This window comes from Mytilus edulis, chromosome 14 (genome assembly GCF_963676685.1).
Source record: "Mytilus edulis chromosome 14, xbMytEdul2.2, whole genome shotgun sequence".
NCBI lineage: Eukaryota > Metazoa > Mollusca > Bivalvia > Mytilida > Mytilidae > Mytilus > Mytilus edulis.
In genome coordinates, this window is record NC_092357.1 from 22854976 (window position 1) to 22875678 (window position 20703).

At 35.5% G+C, this 20703-nt stretch overlaps 1 protein-coding gene across 1 annotated transcript; it reads left to right on the forward strand.

The window, feature by feature from the left end:
• The first annotated feature begins 7559 nt into the window (after positions 1 to 7559).
• On the forward strand, positions 7560 to 10700 carry LOC139502703 (uncharacterized). The gene is made up of 2 exons (XM_071292255.1): positions 7560 to 7633; positions 8837 to 10700. Exon 2 carries the CDS (start codon positions 8855 to 8857, stop codon positions 10487 to 10489), a length of 1635 nt encoding a protein of 544 aa, XP_071148356.1. The 5' UTR covers positions 7560 to 7633; positions 8837 to 8854; the 3' UTR covers positions 10490 to 10700.
• Positions 10701 to 20703: the final 10003 nt, after the last annotated feature.

Here is a 20703-nt window from a genome sequence, read left to right on the forward strand (position 1 = left end):
TGAGTTATAAGCTAAAAACTGCATTTTACCCCTATGTTTTATTTTTAGCCATGGCGGCCATCTTTATTGGTTGGCCGGGTCATCGGACACATTTTTACACTAGATACCCCAATGATGATTGTGGCCAAGTTTGGTTTAATTTGACCCAGTAGTTGCAGAGGAGAAGATTTTTGTAAAAGTTAACGACGACGGACGACGACGGACGACGTTGGACGCCGGACGCAAAGTGATGGGAAAAGTTCACTTGGCCCTACGGGATATGATAGTTTAAAAAGGACTACAATACCAATGATCAATACAGACCATTCAGAACATTATCAACAACCAGAAGTACATATTAAACCAACTTTGGTTGACTTATTCACAGTACGGAAATTTTAAAGAAGAAAGAGACAATTTGTATTCAATATGATAACTTTGTTTCCTATTGTAATTAGAGTTTCTATATATCATATTGATATCCAGGCTATCATTTTTACATTACGATTGCATAATTTCGTTTTTTCTGCATTTGTTATTTATTGTTGAATATCATGACGTGTAATTTTGTCTTAAAACACATCTGGAAGTTCACGTAGTAAATATTAAAACCAACTTTGATTGATTTATTTACAGGAAATTTAAAAGAAGAAAGAAACATTTTTTACAACAGGATACCTTTGTTTCCTATTGTAACTACAGTTTCTATATATCCATGATATTGTTGTGATCCCGCGTATATCTCAAGACCGATATATACCTTGGATGGTCGTTCCTGCAGTCAGGAACGGCCGATTGCTCTTCTAGTGAATTCGTCTGCTGTATAGCCATTAATAGTTTCAACCGGAAGAGGATGGTTTCTGGATAGTTCTTCGGACATCTCTAGATGGTCTGTCTGATGACCTTAAACTAACCCTCCGGATACTACACTCCCCCCAGTTTTATTAATAAGGCCCCCTCTACTGAGGGGGGCCCTGTGATTGTCGCCCAAAATCAATAAAATACGGAATTATACCAAATTTAGAGAAAATATGCATCAATTTAAAAAAGTATATACCCTATCCCCCTAACAATTTTTAAAAACCCTTTGTATCCATGGGTCTACTGATTAATTAAAAGATAGTTCAATGGGTTCCCAACAAATTGGGAACCCAGACAACTGTGAATTGTTCTAGTCTGGATCGTATGCCAACTCTTCCCCGTCTTTATGCAAACTAGAACCGGGCCATTAAGTGGTTGCATGTCCACTATATAGTTGGACCCAGGAGGTTGTGCTGATCCATTCTCTGTCGTGAAGAGTCTGGTCTCATTTTTCCTCACTTGCACTGTATTTATACCTTTGTTTAGGTATGGAATTCCAGGGTCCCACTGTCTTCTGTTGGGACCGGATCTAACTGTGCTCACACAAAACACTGACGTCCCACTGTCTACTGGTGGCGGCTGCTGCTGATTGAAATACCTAGTGCCTACATTATCTGTTTTGAAAAGTAGCCCCAATCTCAAATCGGGGCTTTCTGGATTAATGTATACAGATTCCTGGTTGACAGGAGATTTGAAAGCTATAACTTTTTCATTGTTGAGCGGACTGTTGCTTTCTGTTGCGGCTTTTCTGTCAGTTTCTCCTGTTGAGGAAGGGTCCTCAAAAGTGAGGGATGTATGACTGTTTTCAGTATTGTCAGTCATTCCTCCGTCAACAACAGGAGTAGGAAACACTGTGACTATCTTCTCATCACTGACCCCTTCTACCAAAGTACTATGTGCCTCACCGTCTGAGGTGGAGTCCCAACTTTCTTGGGCCTCCTCATCACTTGCCAAAGTTGTCTCTGTTGTGGCATCAACCTTTTGAATGCTACTGTGATTCTCAACTGCAAAAATAGCTCCTATGGGTTCCCTCATAATATTGGCTACTGAACCCTCCTGGTCGCCTGTGAGCAATGCTGCAGTAAATAAGTTGCCTTGGGGTTCCTCACATTTCTCTTCTAATGGTATGGCTGGGGTATCCACCATCAAGGAATACCCCTGGTTGGCCCTTATTTTCCAACAACCACTGTCGGAGTCCTTTATTAAAGTGAACCTCCTGTCCACATCAACATTGATCAGTTTATGAATATCAGGTAAGGAGTACCCGTCAAAGCCTGGGTCCCTTTTAAGGATTTCCTCAACCAACAAATATCCACCTGGAAGAATGTTGTGGTCCAACTCCGGTGCACCATGCCCCAATATGTTCCAGAGACATTTTAATAGGTAGCAGTCCAAGCCGCCTGAAGGAGTTGCCTCTTTGTCAGAATTGGAGCACTGCTCTGACTCCATCTCTGCTCTAACCTTCACCAACACTCTAGGTTCTCTGTTCCCCTCTCTATCCCTGGCACCTACCTCTGGGCCCACTATATCTACCTCCGCTACTATGCCTTGGGGTACAGACTCAACTACTGAGAGGCCAAACTTCATTTGCTGGGACTCACTCCGGCCTCCTGAGTAGTCCCGTTTAAGTGTAATGGTCCTGTTGCTGTTCTGCTTGACTGAATTGTGGAGGTAACAGTTCTATTCCTCTCCTGTAAATCCAGACAGTCCTTCTTAATATGTCCAGGCTTAAGACAATGGTAGCACACTCCCTCCCATGGAGGTCCTCTATCAGTGGAGAGACCCCCTGAGACGGACTTATCTCTATAGTTTGGGCATTCCATTTTGGAATGGCCCCTCTCCCCACAGTGATGGCAACTTTCTGTCCCTGTCTGTATGCCAGGTAAGCAGCTTTCTGCAATGGGGCTTGTGGGGAGTTGCTTGAATTGGTCCATCATGTCGTCTAATTTTTCATGAACTTGACCAAGTTTGTTTTCAAACTTCTTATCAGATTTTTCCAACTCCACTTTCCATGTACTGAATGGGGCCCTCTCAAGGGCCATGCTATCCCTTACATGGGGCCCCTGATACTCATGGAAGGCCTCATGGTGGACTTCATACTGCCCATCAGTTACCTGTCTAACCTCACGTCTATTTGGCTTACCATATATTGCCTGTGTGTTATGTTGGAATAGCCGTATTTTATCTATGGCCTCCTCAATACTTTGGGGCTGAAGGTTAGAGATTTGCACTCCCAACTGTTTGTTTTCAATGCCCTGGCACATTCGCATTACGGCTTGCTCGTACATGTAATCGTCAGGGAGGTTTCTAAATGCCCTGGTGGCCAAGGACAACACCCGATCAGCCCAGTCCTCGAGAGACTCCTCAGGGGCTTGCCGGGCATTTTTAAACTGGACCTGGGCAGTCTCAGGGAGCGCCTGAAACCAAACCGCTTGTGAAGCTTCTCCACAAGCTCCCTATAACTCACCTCGCTGTCTCTTTCTGTTATGAGGGCATAATATTCACTGGCTTTTCCCTCAAAACACCAGCAAAGTTGGTTCTTGCATTCCTGGGGACCCCATTCACAAACTTCTGCATACCTTGCAAATTCTATGAAAAAGGCCAGCCAGTTGCCCTTCCCGTCATACTTAATATTTTTGGGGGCATTGGTAACTTTAGAGATGCCACCTAAAGTTCCTCGTGACCCACCTCTGTTGTCAGGTCCCCTTGTGTTTTCTATAGGCCTATCCTCATTATATGGTACTGGGTAGGCCTGTTGTCCATAGCCCACCCCTGCGGTGACCCCTTGTGGGAGCACCGCTGTATACCCTTGATTATGCTGGTTCTTGGGTTGCCTATCCCCATTGTCATGAGATGGGGTCTCCCTTGTGTCCGCACCCTTATTGTCTTGCCCCTTGCCATACTTACTGCAGGCCATCTCGCACTGTCCCCTACCAGTGTAAGCTGGTTGGGTACAGGGTGCTGACCCCTGACCTTCATAGTTGCTTGCGTGACCAATGGGGTGTGAAGGTGTGCCCCAATAGTTCGGGGTTAGTTTGTCCCACGCACTGTCTTTACCTGGCCAATCCGGCTTGTTCCCAATACTACCCCTGTACATGTGGTGAGAGGGACTACCTTGGTTTTGGTCACCAATATCATGATGACTCCACTCTTTTTTCTGTAACTGTTCCCTGTAGTCCCCATTCCAATTCCCTGTGGGTTCAGGTCTAGCATTAGCATCCCCGGGGTTTGAACTATATTCAAGGAAGGTAGAGTCCATCTGGCTGGGCCCTTCCAAGGGCCCGGGACTTTGTCCCTTGTGCCATGCTTCTTGCCTAAATGCAGCTTGGCCTTGTACTTGGGATAGTGTGCCCTGTGGGGCAATGTGTCCCATGTCTAACATCTCACCATGCCTGTCTTGGGCCTGAGGTGGTGGCCCAATATTGTGGCCACCTCCATTTGGGCTGAAGTCCAGCCTGGATAAGAAGCCCCTTGTTAGTCGTAAGTGGGAGATTGTGGCCAAGTCTGATTCGGTCATCAAGCCCTTGCTCTCCCTAATGGCCATTATTTGCTCCCCAGTTTTTATGCCTATACCTGGGAGCTGGAGTAACTCTTGAAAGCTACAAGTGTTTAGGTTTACAACCGACATTTGTAACTGTAAATTAATGAACAACAATTTATAACAAAGTTTATTTATTTGAAGAATAAAAAACAACAAACAACACACATTGAATACCACAAGTTATTTATTTAATAACACAAATACTAATGCTTCAGGTAACCCGTCCTTCTGGTCTGCGGTTAACAAAAGTAAACAAAACAATAAAACAAAGACTGGTAACCCGTCCTTCTGGTCTGTGGTTAACAGAAGTAAACAAAACAATAACAATAACAATACGACTGGTAACCCGTCCTTCTGGTCTGCGGTTATCAGAAGTAAACAAAACAATAACTTGTTGACTGGTAACCCGTCCTTCTGGTCTGCAGTTACCGGTGACTGGTAACCAGCTGTCCCTTCAGGGTCAGCAAGGTAACCTGACGTCTACTTGCACAATCCTTTCTCCTAAACAACCGTGAAGTATTCCTCCAAAATACTCCACGAGTGCCTGAAATGACTTATTCCACGCTGGAATAAACCAAATCACCTTACCCTCCTGCCTTACTATTTTTTGCCGTACACTACCTGCACGGCAAAAAAAAAAAAAAAATGTCCCTTAAAGACGTAACACTGCCCGCTGATTACCCGCAGCGCCAATGTTGTGATCCCGAGTATATCTCAAGACCGAAATATACCTTGGATGGTCGTTCCTGCAGTCAGGAACGGCCGATACCAGATAACAATTAAAGAAATAATACATTGTATACGTTGAACAAGATTCTCTAACTCATTCTAAACCGTGGTTTTTGTTGGGATTCGTGTTACTATGTCTTAAATATTCTTGGTTTGGTTATGCATACTGTAGTTTGTCTTCTGGTCTTTTGGTCGTTTTCCATGCTTTGGGTTTGTTTTGGTTTTTTTTGCTTTTTTTGTCGTTGCGTTGTCAATTCATCATTATTCTTTCTGTCTTATGATGAGTCGATAGTAGACGAATAGCGAGTCTGACGCAAATGCACAATTTTATCCTGGTATCTATGATGAGTTTATTTACTACCACTGGGTCGATGCCGATGCTGATGGAGTTTTTATTACCCGATAGTAATACCAGCCGAGTAGTCTTTACAAAACTTTGATTTTTTTTTTAACTAAGGCTTTTTTACATTATTCATAGATTACTTTAGCTGTATCTGGCAAAACGTTAAGGACATTTTGGTTCTCAATGCTCTTCAACTGCGTACTTCATTTGACCTCTTTAACTGTTTCATTCGAGCTTCACTGATGAGCCTTTAGTAGACGAAACGAGCATCTGGCTCAAATACAGAATTGTAATCCGGGTATCTAAGATGAGTTTATTTATACCCCGTCGAAGAATCAGTGTGATGATTAGGTTATGTCCTTGGTTTTTGTTATCTTTCTTTGCATGTTGTGAAAATATTTATGAGATTTAAACTTCGTTAAACTACTTTGTCACTAATTCAAACAGCTTGTTTTCAATCAAAACGTATTTCAATGTATGCCAATCTTGCAAAGTGTCCTTGACCAACATTGGGCGATCGGTCGGTCGGGAATGTTATGTTCTTAGATTTTGTTATGAGTGGCTTTCCTAATGCATGTTGGAATATTTTAATGTTAGCTACAATGTGCATGTTTACCGTCTGGGTTGGACCAAAATTTTCAGATGTTAAAGAAACGTGATTCAACATTTGAAGCCTCATATATTTCGGAAATTTCAAATTTCAGGTTGCATAATTCCTTTTTCTGTAGTAAAAATTAAACGGACAATTTTCATGGCATATATATGTCAAAACTTTCACATAGTTTGTCCTTAGTACTACCTACTTTCACTAAATACGGCTTTTGCTTTCATAGACAACACAAAAACGAGATTTAATAGTGCAAAAGCAACTACTTGTCATTCCGAGACACCTGCATACCCTATGTGATCATCGATATTTTGTTATATTATGTTCGTAAAACACAACATTAGATTTCAATTTAGTGTTTAGTACTTCTCTTCCTCTTGCCATACTGTTGTTTGGGTTCGTGTTGTTTATTCTTTAGTTTTCTATGTTGTGTCATGTGTACTATTGTTTGTCTGTTTGTCCTTTTCATTTTCAGCCAAGGCGTTGTCAGTTTATTTTCGATTTATGAGTTTGACTGAACCTCTGGTATCTTTCGTCCCTCTTTTGTCAAACTATAATCGACAATGTATGTACCATTTGACATCTTCTTCTTTTAAACGATTAAAAAGTAAAATCACAAAAATACTGCATTCCGAGGAAAATTTAATCGGAAATGTTATCCACACTTATGGAACATGTTTGAAAAATAACAGGGAAAGTCCCTAATCACATGGCAAAATCAAATGACAAAACACATCAAACAAATATACAACAACTGTCATACTCCTGACTTGGTACAGGCATTTTCAAATGTAGCAAATGGGGAATTGAACCTGGTTTTATAGCGCTAAACCTCTCACTTGTATGAAATGTACAGTCGCATCAAATTTAATAGTATTGATAAAAAGCAGGGAATATATTCAGGAAATAGTTTTCTAACATTAGTCAAAAGATATAAAAACTCCCCCGGTTTGGTATTTTGTTTTGTAAATCATATTGCTTTACTTTCTTCGAATACTTGATTAATAAATTCCTGTGTCCTACCTGTATCTCTCAGAAGTACTTTCATTTCTGTGATGACTCGAACCTTATTTAAGACAGTATAACATGTATATGTGTTGATTTTAAATGTACTGCATATTATTCAACACTAAGTAATACTTACTACTACAGATTTACATTTGGATGAAGATCGGTAATTAATTTAGTGTATATGATATAGCGGTTACACAAAATAGATAAAATTAAAAAATACTAGACTATTATCATGATTATATACAGTAAAACTAAAAAACATAAGTGTGGATAATATAAGATTTTAATCTGAATGACAACTTATCGTTCGATGGGTTTCTAACTGCAGTCTTTATACTATTGATAATTTCCCTGTTTCATAAAACAAAACCACAAAAATCAATATGTTTACTATTCTATTTTTGAGTCTTTGCAACTAGATCTTTATAATAACAATTATGTAACTGAACAGAACAATAGCTTTGAATATTTAAAAATAGAACCATGTAATTTCACAAGCAATCACTATATGCTTCCGTATACAGTATAAAAGGAACGATACTTAGTTACATAAATATCAGTAAGTTTTTATACTTTTTATTATAGTTAATATAATTATAATTTATCAAAATAAGTTGATACAGTAGAATATAACAATACGATGTTAACTAAGATAAGTTTCAATTTGACTTTATATTGTCTATTGTTATTTTTCAAACATGTTTATGTGTTACGAAAAATCATTTAGTAAGTCATTTGTTATATATCACAAGAATGTCTTTTCATGATTGTGTGGGACTTATTGCACATTATTTCAAAATACGAATATACAAACAACATTTAACGCAAAAGGTATATATATTTTAACCACAAAATACATTTAAAAATAGAAATTGATTCAAATGATATAATAGTGATACACTACGTAATATAATGGATAACAAAAACCTTTAATAATGAGTGTATAATTAACCGCTGCAACTAAAAGGCAATAGACACCGTATTTCCACATGACTGAATAAGCTGAATTTAGAATACGAACGTTACTTACATAAAAATAAACTCATACTCTAAATTATTATAATACATGCGTTTAGAAATTAACCGCTATAGACGCTATATGCAGGTTATACCGTATTGTCCCTTACCAACTGGTTCAAATTATTGAATACAGGAAAACGAGGAAGCTATTAAAAATCAAGTACCTAGTGCTTTGGCACGATACAACACATAAACAAATATATTGGACTCCTATGCATGAGCTCAATGAAGAAGAATGATCGTTAGTAAATGTAAGCAGATTTAGGTTTGTTTTACTGCAACTCGTTGAAATGTAAAATTCTTTGTCGGAACATGAGATCTATCCTTTATTAATCGCTTTTCCATAGAACCAACTCGTATCACCACTACATCATATATCCATATTATAGGACAAATGGCTGCCTTTCACACTTAAGCGTGACAATCGCACCTCATCGTTCCCATCACAACTTGAGTCCTGCAAATATATCCTGCTTTAAAAGCATCTAAATGTCAAAACCTAACTATATAATTCAAATCACAGAAAATCTTGAAACCAGTAAAAATTTTAGATGTTATTTTATGAATATGTGAAGCCAACAAAAATTACATTCTGTAACTGGAAGTTATACCTTCAAACCTCTTACTCTGTATAGTTATTAAATTTGTAAACAACAAAACTTTAATAACAAATATCAAGGACTAAAGAGAAAGTACATAGAAAGAATCAATATATTGGTATACACATTTGTATCACTTTTAGATCAACCGATAGTCAAGAATGGCGAGTTATGGCAGAGTTGGCATATTTCTGGCTGCAGAAACCAATCGGTTATATGGGGTCACAAGTAAACATGTCACAACACAATCAAGTGATATGTTAGTTTATTTGAGGAAGGAAAATAGGAACTTTGTAAAATTTGGGAAAGTAAAAGAAATTAGTTCAATGAATATTAACCACGATGTTAGCATTTTTGAAATAAACGTTGACATTTGCCATAAGTTATTCTCAAACAATGTGAATGAGAAATGGAACTCAAAAAGTCAGCTGTTGATGTGTAATTCAGAAAATTTATATGGCTCATTTGTCAGAACAAAAGGTTTGAATGAGACAGGAATAGTTCATTTTGCAATTGCACAAGTTGCCACGAGACAAGAGCATACAGAAAACGATATAAATACAGAAGTTTATTTTCTGGTGAAACCAGTTACTAACTATCCATTCATTCAACCCGGCGATAGTGGTAACGTTGTATCCATTCAGAAAACAGATGTGTCTTACACATATTACATGCATATTGGATTAATTATAGGAAAATTCGAAAATAGAATAACAGCTTCAGCACTTAAAAGTGCAGATGAAAATTCAAAACAATATGTGTTATGCTTAAATTTAAAGCATGCATTCGAAACATTAAAAAATGTCACTAATTTGAAATTGAATGCAGTAGTTCCAGCTTATCAAAATAATGGTGTGTTAAAAGAAAATGGAATGAAGTTATGGATAAAGACAAGAACAGTACAATGTATATCAAGGGGAGACTTTGATTTGCCTGATCATTTGATTAATCTTATATTTTGTATTAAAGAAACAGTTTCTCAAAGACCAGGAATGTTTTGGACTGAGAACACGTATATGCTAAGATTAAGTCAGTTTGTCAACTCAAGAAACGATTTGGAACCCAGTGGATGTGTAACTGCAGATCACAAATGCTATTTACACGCAATATTAGGATGTGACTTTTTATTCTCCGAAAAATACGATCTTGCAGAGCATCAACTGAAAAAAGCAACAACAATGATAGCAGCCACTTCCTCTCCCTATCGACTTCTGTGTAAAATGATCACTTATATCACATGGCTTCTGTTCAAGCAAAAGAAGTTGATTCAAATGAGAAATGTTTTATATCATGGATTTAACTTTATGCTCAGATTCAAAGAACACGACGTTCGCATCCATGATTCTATTGGATATATATATTTTGACCTTTCACGGTATCTAATTGCAACACGTAAACCACAAAAAGCTTTAAGAATGGCTTACAAATCTTTGGAATATTTTGAAAGTTTTCAGAGAGATGGGAGAACATCCCTTGAGAAGCAAGCTTTGGCGTGGTCCCTAATTGCACGTCTAAGTCTAAACTGTGGAGAGTTTTTTGAAAGGATACATCAGGAACCGATTGACTTATCAAAAGCAAGCCTGTACATAATAATGTTGGAACGTAATCTCGACAATTTGCCAACTGTCCAACAAGTTTGTTATTACATGGTTAAAACTGATTTCTTCTATAGACAAGGTTATATTACAGAAGCTATAAAGAGTGCTCGGATAAGCGTAGAAATGTCACAGGAAAATGTTCTATGTGAAGAATTGTTGAAATCTTCCGTAAGGTTGCGCTATCTTAAAACAGTGTAAGACAGAGAAGATGCAAACATTCTACATGAGGAAATATTCAAATTGTCCGGAAGGTTCTGTAATCTTAGACCAATGTAAGATGAAGAAAATAATGAATACATCTAACTATTTTAACGATTACATTCTGCATAATGAACCGATGGTTTGACTAACTGAATCATCGGATGTTGGTTTTTTTTTAATGGAATACAGATTAAAGAGCTAATTTGAATATGTTTTGTAAATCAATTATATAAAAAGTAGGTCATATATTCTTGTTCGATCAGTAATAAATAACGTTTTAAAATCAAAAACTTCACCATTGGTCAAAACTGAAGGGCTAAAACATGCTATATATCTCAAACTTGGGACAGGCGCAAAATTGCGGCGGGGTTAAACATGTTTTTGATATCTCAACCCTCCCCTTATACCTCTAGCCAATGTAGAAAAAACAAACGCACAACAATACGCACAGTAAAACTTTTTAAAACAATTTAAGTCCGATGTCAGAATATGAAACAAAAGAAAATAAACAAAATGACAATAATACATAAATAACGACAGACTACTAGCAGTTACTGACATGCGAGCTTCAGACCTCAATTAAACTGATTGAACGATTATGTCTTCTTTGACACATTCCCTCCTGTTAGGGGTTTAGTACTATACCATCATGAAATATATGAGAAGAACACATAACCCATGTCATGCCCAACAACTTATTTTAGAATAAATGTGTTTAATTCCGATGCAAAGACCCTATAAGTGAATCAATATTAAAGCCATATTAAAATTCTTTGTAATTGATATTATCAAGATGCTTGATTTCTTGATTGACAACATATTTGTTTCTTTATTCTTATGAGGCTGACCTCATACAGGAACTTCTTACGAATAAAATTAAGAAGTTAGCAATATATTTTAATAAAATTGAGAAAGGAAATGGGGAGAGAATGTGTCAAAGAGACAAGAACCCGACCACAGAGCAGACAACAGCCGAAGTCCACCAATGGGTCTTCAATGTAGCGAGAAACTCCCGCACCCGGAGGCGTCCTTCAGCTGTCCCCTTAAAATATGCATACTAGTTCAGTGATAATGGACGTCATACTAAACTCCGAATTATACACAAGAAACTAAAATTAAAAATCATACACGACTAACAAAGGCAAGAGGCTCCTGACTTGGGACAGGCGCAAAATTGCGGCGGAGTTAAACATGTTTATGAGATCTCAGCCCTCCCCTATACCTCTAGCCAATGTAGAAAAGTAAACGCATAACAATACGCACAGTAAAATTCAGTTCAAGAGAAGTCCGAGTTCGATGTCAGGATGTAACAAAAGAAAATAAACAAAATGACAATAATACATGAAAATCACCAGACTACTAGCAGTTAACTGACAAGTCAGCTCCAGACCTCAATTAAACTGATTGAAAGATTATGTCTTCATCATGTGAATATCATGCACAATCCCTCTCGTTAGAGGTTTAGTATCATACTACAATAAAATATACGAGAAGAACATAACCCGTGTTATGCCAACAACTGTTGTTTTAAAAAAATAAATGTGTTTAGTTCCGTTGCAAAGACCCTATAAGTGAATCAATATTAAAACCAAAATATGCAATCTTTAATGACCTGACAACAGTATCGTAACTATATCCCTTCTTAATAAGTCTGTTTAAAGGTTTTGTAAGCTTTTGAGGTGAATACTGACATTTTTGTGCTTTGTAAAGAATATTACCATAAAAGATTGGATATGAAATACCTGAACGTATAAGATGTCTACATGTTGAGTTATATTTACGAATTATCTCCTTATACCGATGATGAAATTTGGTAAATATTTTTACTAGTTTGTGATATCGAAAACCCTGGTGTAATAATTTTTCAGTAATACATAAATTGCTTTCGCTAAAATATAATACGTCGTTACGTACACGAGCGAATCGTACAAGTTGAGATATATAAACACCATAAGATGGTGACAAGGGAACGTGACCATCTAATAATGGATAATTAACGATAGGAAATGAAAAATCATTCATGATTCTGCAATATGTCGATATCTAATGTTTGCCATTGCACTTATCATGTTGATAAAAAAAAAAGTAAAAGTATTAGATAGCTTCAGTAACTGTGAATACTCCCAGATATGTACTTACATGTAGTGTCTTTTTGATTTTGTTGTTGTTGTTGGCGTACAAATACTGTCACGTCCGATTTGTGTTTATATTACTTGCTTTCTCTACCTTGTGCCGATCTGATGAGTTATGATCTTTTCAAATGATATTTACAATTTTTTGCATATGTTGTGCAGTTACGCCATTATCCCAGGTTTAGGGTTGGTTCCCCTTATCAACTAATTTAGAAAAGAAAATCCAGATGTTGTGTTGTTACAACGTTAACACTGCCCAAGGTTTAGAGTGAGGTCAACTTTTCAACTAAAATTTAAAGGTTATTTTCATAATTATGTTGTGTTGTTACACCACTGTTCCAGGTTTAGTGGAGGTTAAAGTACTGATTTAAAATGTTTTATTCATTTTCATCCCAAGCTATTGAACTCGTCTGATTATTTTTTTCTGCAGAACATTGTCAGCAGATACAGTTTGTAATGTGCATCGGGACAAGAAAAATGTCGAAGATTGCATTTTGTTTGTACTTTTTAAATGCCATCTTTTTATAAAGATAATTAATAAAGCAAAAATAAGGGTTTTCCCTTCATTTTATGCGGTAATTTTATAGACATTACAGGACTTAAGATGTTGTATTTGTTTCCTAGAATTTTTAAAACATGAATGGCCTATAACATTTTGGTGGCATCTTATTTTGCCGCTCCGCTACCTACTAAAGTAGAAACAATTATACCATTTACTTTTCTCCCTGTTTTTGCAATCTCTGTTGTGTGCTGTACATGTGTAATTAAAAGATACCAAGATTTTGCATACACATTATAAAAAAGATTCACATGCTACATAATAAGATTCAAGCTTAACGTAGATAAGAAATATGTCTTGAAAGACAGACAAAAAAAATATTGGATTGTCTCCCTTACACTTGATATGTAACACTGTCATAACACAAAAATGAGTGATATAAGGTGTCAACGGTTGCATAACCATTACAAAAGTATCGACTTGTTAATTGAATTTCGTCTTGCTTAATGCCCAGTGGCAAATATCGCATGCATATTTAATTTATAATATACCATTAATAAATTCGATAGTAACCTCTGAAAGGATGGTCGACAAGGATAGGAGAACCGGTCATTTTGTCATTTCAATATTAGAATGCTGAAACATAAAGAACAAAAAATGGCAAAAGAGATAAAAAGTATAACAAAAAAATATTACAAAAAGTCGGACAAATTACATTACATTGTAACTATCTAATTAACATATACCCCACATCTCTTTTTATTCATAAAATGTTATAAGCTTTAAAGTTAAGGTTGTTAATTTAATATGTATCTCGCAATACTTTTCTTGTTATCTTAAAGTATGCATTTAATTGAACGCTAAGTATGGTGATACAAGATCGATAAAACATGGTTCTTCAAAAACTATTTAACAACTTTTTTATGTTTGAATAATGTTTGTTTCCACTTTGAATGCCCCAAGTTAATGAAAAGAAATCTGAAAGCAATTCCGGCATAAAAAAAATGGTTCATTTAAACATGAATTGAACTTGAAGTGGTTTATAAGGAACACATTTAGAAGTTCTATTACTGGTAGTAATCATCAGTTATTTCTAGATACTAGTATGATATCAAGATCAATTAATGTTAGCCATTTTCGATATATGGGCGTTTTTCAATAAAAGCGTACATTTCAGACCTAAAAAAAATGGAAAATCAACTTGTCTAAAATTTAATTTCAAGAGTTATTTTGAATACCTCTATAATAGACCTGTTTGTAAACAAAAAGTGCAATCTTAAATATTCTTTAAAATGATATTATTTTCATAATTTGTGTACTGTTTCGTAGGGGACTTTTGTCCCCTACGAAACTTCTTCTTAACACACATACTTTTTGCAATTTTAAATGTTTCCTATAGACATTCCAGTTTGTTTACTTTAAATACTAGAAAAATATCATTTTGTTTCTGAATTAGAAAATCATTTTTATCGATAAAGATTAGACAGTACTTTACATATGAAGGTTCAACTCCTGTTACGTAGTGGACATTTTGATGCGTTTCGCAGTGACAAAACCGTTTCGTAGTGCACAAAAAGTTTCGTAGTTGACATCAACCCTATTATATGTTAATAAAAACATAATAAAAATTACATGAAACTAACCCTTGTTATTTGTTTTGCACGAATATAATTGAAAAAAGATTAAAAAAAGACTCCATGGTAGTGGTAGTGTCCACTACGAAACGTTTTTCTCCCATACTTGTTTCGTAGGGGACCGTTTCGTAAGGGACGTATTCGCATGCTTTATTTTTACCCCACAATCCCTATATTGCAATAGTAACAAGACTGATTGTATTCATCAAAGCATTTATCAAGCTGTACACTGATATTTTTTTCATAATTTCAAAACCAGATACTGAAGGAGATTTTACCCGTTTCGTAGGGGACATTATCAAAAATACGGTATCACTCTGGTCCATTTGATGTGCTCAATTTTTCTTACCAACAATTTAATTGCCGTTATAAAAGCATCACTTCTTTTGTAAGACCCTAATGTTTATAACTCTTGCAAACAAAAATTACATTGATTTTATAAAACTGTTTATTGGCAAATTTTAATGACTTCGTTTCGTAGTGGACAATTTGTGAGGGACACAAATTAAAAAACCTATATTGAAAGCTGTTTATTAGAATATGTTGGCTCTGAACATACTTTTAAATTATTAAAGAACTTATGTAAAGTAAAAAAAACATTAATTTCTTCACTTGTTTACGATATTTTAGAGTATGAATGTTGAACAGGCGGTCTAGGGACATGCCATTTTGGTTGTTTTGGACCATTCAGGAGTCAATATCTTATCAATCCCTCTAAAAAATAAACTGTTTCTTTGCTTAAAAATGTTAAATCTAATTCAATGTACTGACTGCACAAAATATAATTTGCAAAGATCAAACACATTTTTTTAAAGTGGCTAGGACAATAAAATACGTCTCTATTGAAAAATGCCCATATCAATCTTTATCAATGAATGTCCAACTTCGACGACCAACTTTGTATAACGTATACCTTCTAAATTCACTGTTTATTTGTACTCCTACAGAATAGGCATTATGAAACTGTATTATCACTTAACTTTGAGCAAACAACAATCGAACAATCAATATTTCCAAAAAAAACATGGAGCAAAAGAGAAGAACAGAAAACCAATGACGACTCTTTGCTTCAAATGCTCAATAAAACGTTTTCCTGAGCTGGTTGACAAGAAAAAATAGTTACGAATAAAACAAGTAAAAATAACTCCTCCTCCCCTCAAAAATAAATGAAAACAAATAAATAGAATATAAAATTTTGGGAGCCGAATATATGATACAAAATGTATTTTATATGAATTATTTTAATGTCTTCACCGTAATTGATTATATTGGCTATAGAAATACTAGTATTCAGTTTTTAGTATTTAAAAAGATGGTATTTGTTATATGTTTTAGTAATTTTTAAAGTTTTATCTGGTAATTACGATAAAATTTAAAAATCTGTTACTACGTGTACTTCTTTAAAATCAGCTGATAGTAAATGCTTGTTGTTGTCCATAAAAGGGAATTAATTTCCTTATGTGCGTCGGTTTTATTCTAATATTCTAATGATGGCCACACGGCATTTACTATAGCTTGTTTAGATGGGGATGTGAAAGAAGGCTCTAAAATTTATTACCAAACACAAATATAGGAATATAAAAATGTGGTTGTGTAGTCAAATCCAAATCCCATGATTATTGAAAATCAGAAATCCCTAATGCACAATCCGGGGCAAAATTTAGGCCGTTAAGACGTTGGGTTTCTCATTCAAAGTCACAATTTAGACTGTTGTCTAAACGTTTCATCAAATTCAAATGACTCGAGCAAATACACAAATACGAATTGATTACAGTTATATCTTTTTGAAATGTATGCCTTGTTTAGATCAAAGCACATTGAATTTCTTTCAGTGTCATTTTTGAAATGTCAGAAGTTAAGCATTTATATATTGTACAACCAAATTAATGAATGTTAAGACATTATTTTGCTAAAATTTTAAATTAAGCATCAGAAATAATTGTATAGTTTCAGTTCAGAACTGACTGGTGAAAACAAAATCATCTATAAACTAAGCTCAAAAAACTCATTACGCCTAAAAAGACGAGAAGGATATGAAAAAATATGAAAGAGGGTAGCATAATATTAAGATCTGGAGGAGACTAAAATGGTACCAATCTGTAATCCGATTCAGTATACTGTCATTTGCAACTTTCCAAACACTTTTCTACTACAAGATAATGTTATCGAAATAAAATATCGTTTCGCTATTACCTTCAACTCTAATGTACAGAACCAAATCAGGGGCGGATCCAGTCATTTTCAAAAAGAGGGGGGTCCCATCCCGGGATAAAGGTGCGGGAGGGGCGCCAACCATATGTCCAAATTCAAATGCATTGATCGTAAAAAAGGGGGGAACCCCTTCCCCTCCACCCCCTTTCCCTTTTTGCGGATCTGGATGGATTATACGTCGGAATTTGGATTGACAGTGCGTTCACGTTTTACTGTTTTAAAAGCTCAGATTTGTTCTCCTGATAACTCCGGCTTCCTCTGTTAAAATAAAATTACCGTCATGATATAGCCAATAGTGCTGACATAGATACATGTAGCTACGTTGAAAACCAAAACTCGTTCAATCTTATTTGTAGACAAGAAGGTACTCCTCCTTTCTCCGGAAACAAAAAATAACTACATGATATAGCCGAGATAGTTGATAGCTGCGTTGAACACCGATACTCATTACATCTTATATGTAGACAAGAAGGTACTCCGCCTTTCTCTTTGAACCAAAAATAACCGTCATGATATAGCCGAGATAGTTGATAGCTGCGTTGAACACCGATACTCATTCCATCTTATATGTAGACAAGAAGGTACTCCGCCTTTCTCTTTGAACCAAACATAACCGTCATGATATAGCCGAGATAGTTTTCATTAAAGAGACGAATTGTCGTTCGATAGATTTTTAATCGTACTTATTATATAATTTAAATTTAAAAACTGCCTCTTTAAAAAACCTGGGAAATCCATATGTCACTATTCTGGTCTTGAGTCATTGTAACTAGATCTACATGTGGAAGTTTACCTTCTGAAATATTAACATAACAATAACTTTTATAAACAATTATATAAATAGGAACAAGTCATGTCTTATGCAAATATTATGTAATTATATACATCACAAAATGACCGACATAAAGTTACAGAAATATCAGTAAGTTTTTCTACAATTTATTGTAACTTCATTGATTACATACTGCTGAATAAAATGATCATATTCTATCTAAAAGTATTTATACAAAGTATATACAGTTCTATCATAATTGGTTGAAGTATTTAAAATACATATGTAATTTCTACCCGGGTATGTGACTGAGGAATAGCACTGTTCTTCTTCCGACCGTCAGATAAATAAACCCTTGCAAGATGGTGTGATCGTTTGTTTGTGCATGCAGGCTGTACAAGTTCGCAGGTATCGTGATAAGAGAATGCCGCGATTTATGCATTTTGAGAATCCTAGTAAGGGGTCCGTAGATGGACTGTCGCACACAAAATGTTTGTAACAATCTGTATACCCTTATTTTGCTTGTGGCCGTCTACATGTCCCGACCTTCATTCCGAACGGCCTTTGTTGCCGAACATACATATTGTATGTTTCGTTAATTTGATTCCGCCCTGAACATGCAAGGAATTATTTCCATATGATGTTAAGCAACAAACAATCAATCAAGTTCCTCGGGTATTTTTTGCATTGTCAGTTTTAGGAACAACGTTTCTGAACTTTTATTTTAAGTGCTCAGCAACCTATTTGACACCTTTACAAAGTCAAGATTATGACATTGTTTTCCATTTGATTTTGATTTTGTTATTAGATAAGGGACTTTTATATTTGAAATATTCTTGAAATTTGATATTTTTATTATTTTACTTTTTCATACGAGCTCCACAGATTAGTCTAACATTGATGCAATCCTCCAGCTGTCACATTACCTTGTCAATTGCATGCGTTTGTTCTTAATTTTTGAAGCACTAAGCCTGGTCGATAATTAAGTTTTACAGCGTAATATTCACATATCTATCGGTAATTTTCCAATTAAGACTCATTTACATGGCAAGGGCGTGGAATATATTCGTGTCTCCTGCGCGAGTTATTAGTTTTAAATGGTACTGTAAATATAACGTTTACTTTTATAGCTAGAAGTTCGTGTCAATGCCCTGATACTAGTGATAATACTAGATAGGCATGTTGACTGTCTGTTACTGTTAAAAAAATAGTGTGTCGAAAAAACCTAAGGTGACACTGTACCCGGGGTGTTTTGAAAAATATTTAAACTATTTTTTATACAAAACGTCAAAAAAACAAATTTAAAAAAAAAAACAAATACAAAAAAAAAGAAATAGGAAACGAAAAATGATAATAAAAAATGAAAACATTGCAACTATATCACTTTCAGATAAATGTAGGAAACAATACGAGTCAAGTATGGAGAGATATGGTAGAGTTGGCATATTTCTAGCTGCAGAGGACCATACTTTATATGGTGTCACAAGTAAACACGTCACATCACAATCTAGTGATATGTTAGTTTATTTGAGAGACGGAAATTGTGATTTGGTAAAATTTGGAAAAGTAATAGAAACTGGTTCAATGAATATAAACCACGATGTAAGCATTGTTGAAATTGACGTTGACGTTTGCCATAACCTATGCTTAACCACTGTGTTCGTGGAATGGAACACAAATAGTAAACTATTCATGTGCAATTCGGAAAAGTTGTATTGTTCAACTGTCCGAACAAAAGGTCTGAATGAGACAGGAACAGTTCATTTTGGAGTTGCACAGGTTGCAACGGAACAAGAGCACATAGAAAACGATATACATACAGATATTCATTTTCTAGTGAAACCAGTCAAGAATTGTTCATTTATTCAGCCAGGAGACAGCGGGAATGTTATCTCCAGTCAGAATGCAGATTTGTCTTACAGCTATATTGGATTGATAATAGGAAAATTCGAAACAAAAATAACACCTAATAGTGACGATGAAAAATCAAAAGAATATGTATTATGCCTGAATTTACAGTATGCACTCGGAATTCTAAAAGATATTACCCATCGTGAGTTCAAAGTAGTGTTTCCAGCTTTTCGAAATAATGGTGTATTCATAGAAAATGGAATGAAATTATGGGTAAAGACTAGAACAATACAATGTATATCAAGAGAAGACTTTAATTTGCATGATCGCTTGATAAATCTGATATTTTGTATTAAAGAAACAGTTTCTCAAAGACCAGGAATGTTTTGGACAGAGAACACTTATATGATAAGATTAAATCAGTTTGTCAACTCAAGAACTGATTTGGAACCTAGTGGATGTAGTACTGTAGACCACAAATGTTATTTGCATGCATTATTAGGATGTGATTTTTTGTTCTCCGAAAAGTTCGCTCTAGCAGAGTACCAACTGAAAGAAGCAATAACAATGATAGAAGCCACATCCTCTCCATACCGACTACTATGTAAAATCATTACATATAGCACATGGCTTCTGCTCAAGCAAAAGCAGTTAATTGAAATGAAAAATATTTTACAGCATGGATTCAGTTTTATGTTCAGATTCAGTGACCATGACGTTCGTATACATGATTCTATCGGATATTTATATTTTGACCTTTCCAGGTATTATATTGCATTAGGCAGACCTCAAAAAGCGTTGCAAATGGCTCACAAATCTTTGGAATATTTTGAAAGTTTTGAGAGAGGTGGCGGACAATCTCTTGAAGACAAAGCCTTGGCGTGGTCCCTAATTACACGTCTTAGTCTGAACTGTGGTGAATATTTTGAAAGGATACATCAGAAACCGATTGACTTACCAAAAGCCAGTCTGTACATCGAAATGTTGGAAAATAATTTTGACAATTTACCAACCGTACAAAAGCTTGTTTATTACATGGTTAAGACTGATTTCTTTTTTAGACATGGTAACATTACAGAAGCTATAAAGAGAGCTCATATAAGCGTGGACAT

Coding starts and splice junctions, on each gene's coding strand:
- LOC139502703 (XM_071292255.1), top strand. CDS start 8,855: ATGGCGAGTTATGGCAGAGTTGGCATATTTCTGGCTGCAGAAACCAAT.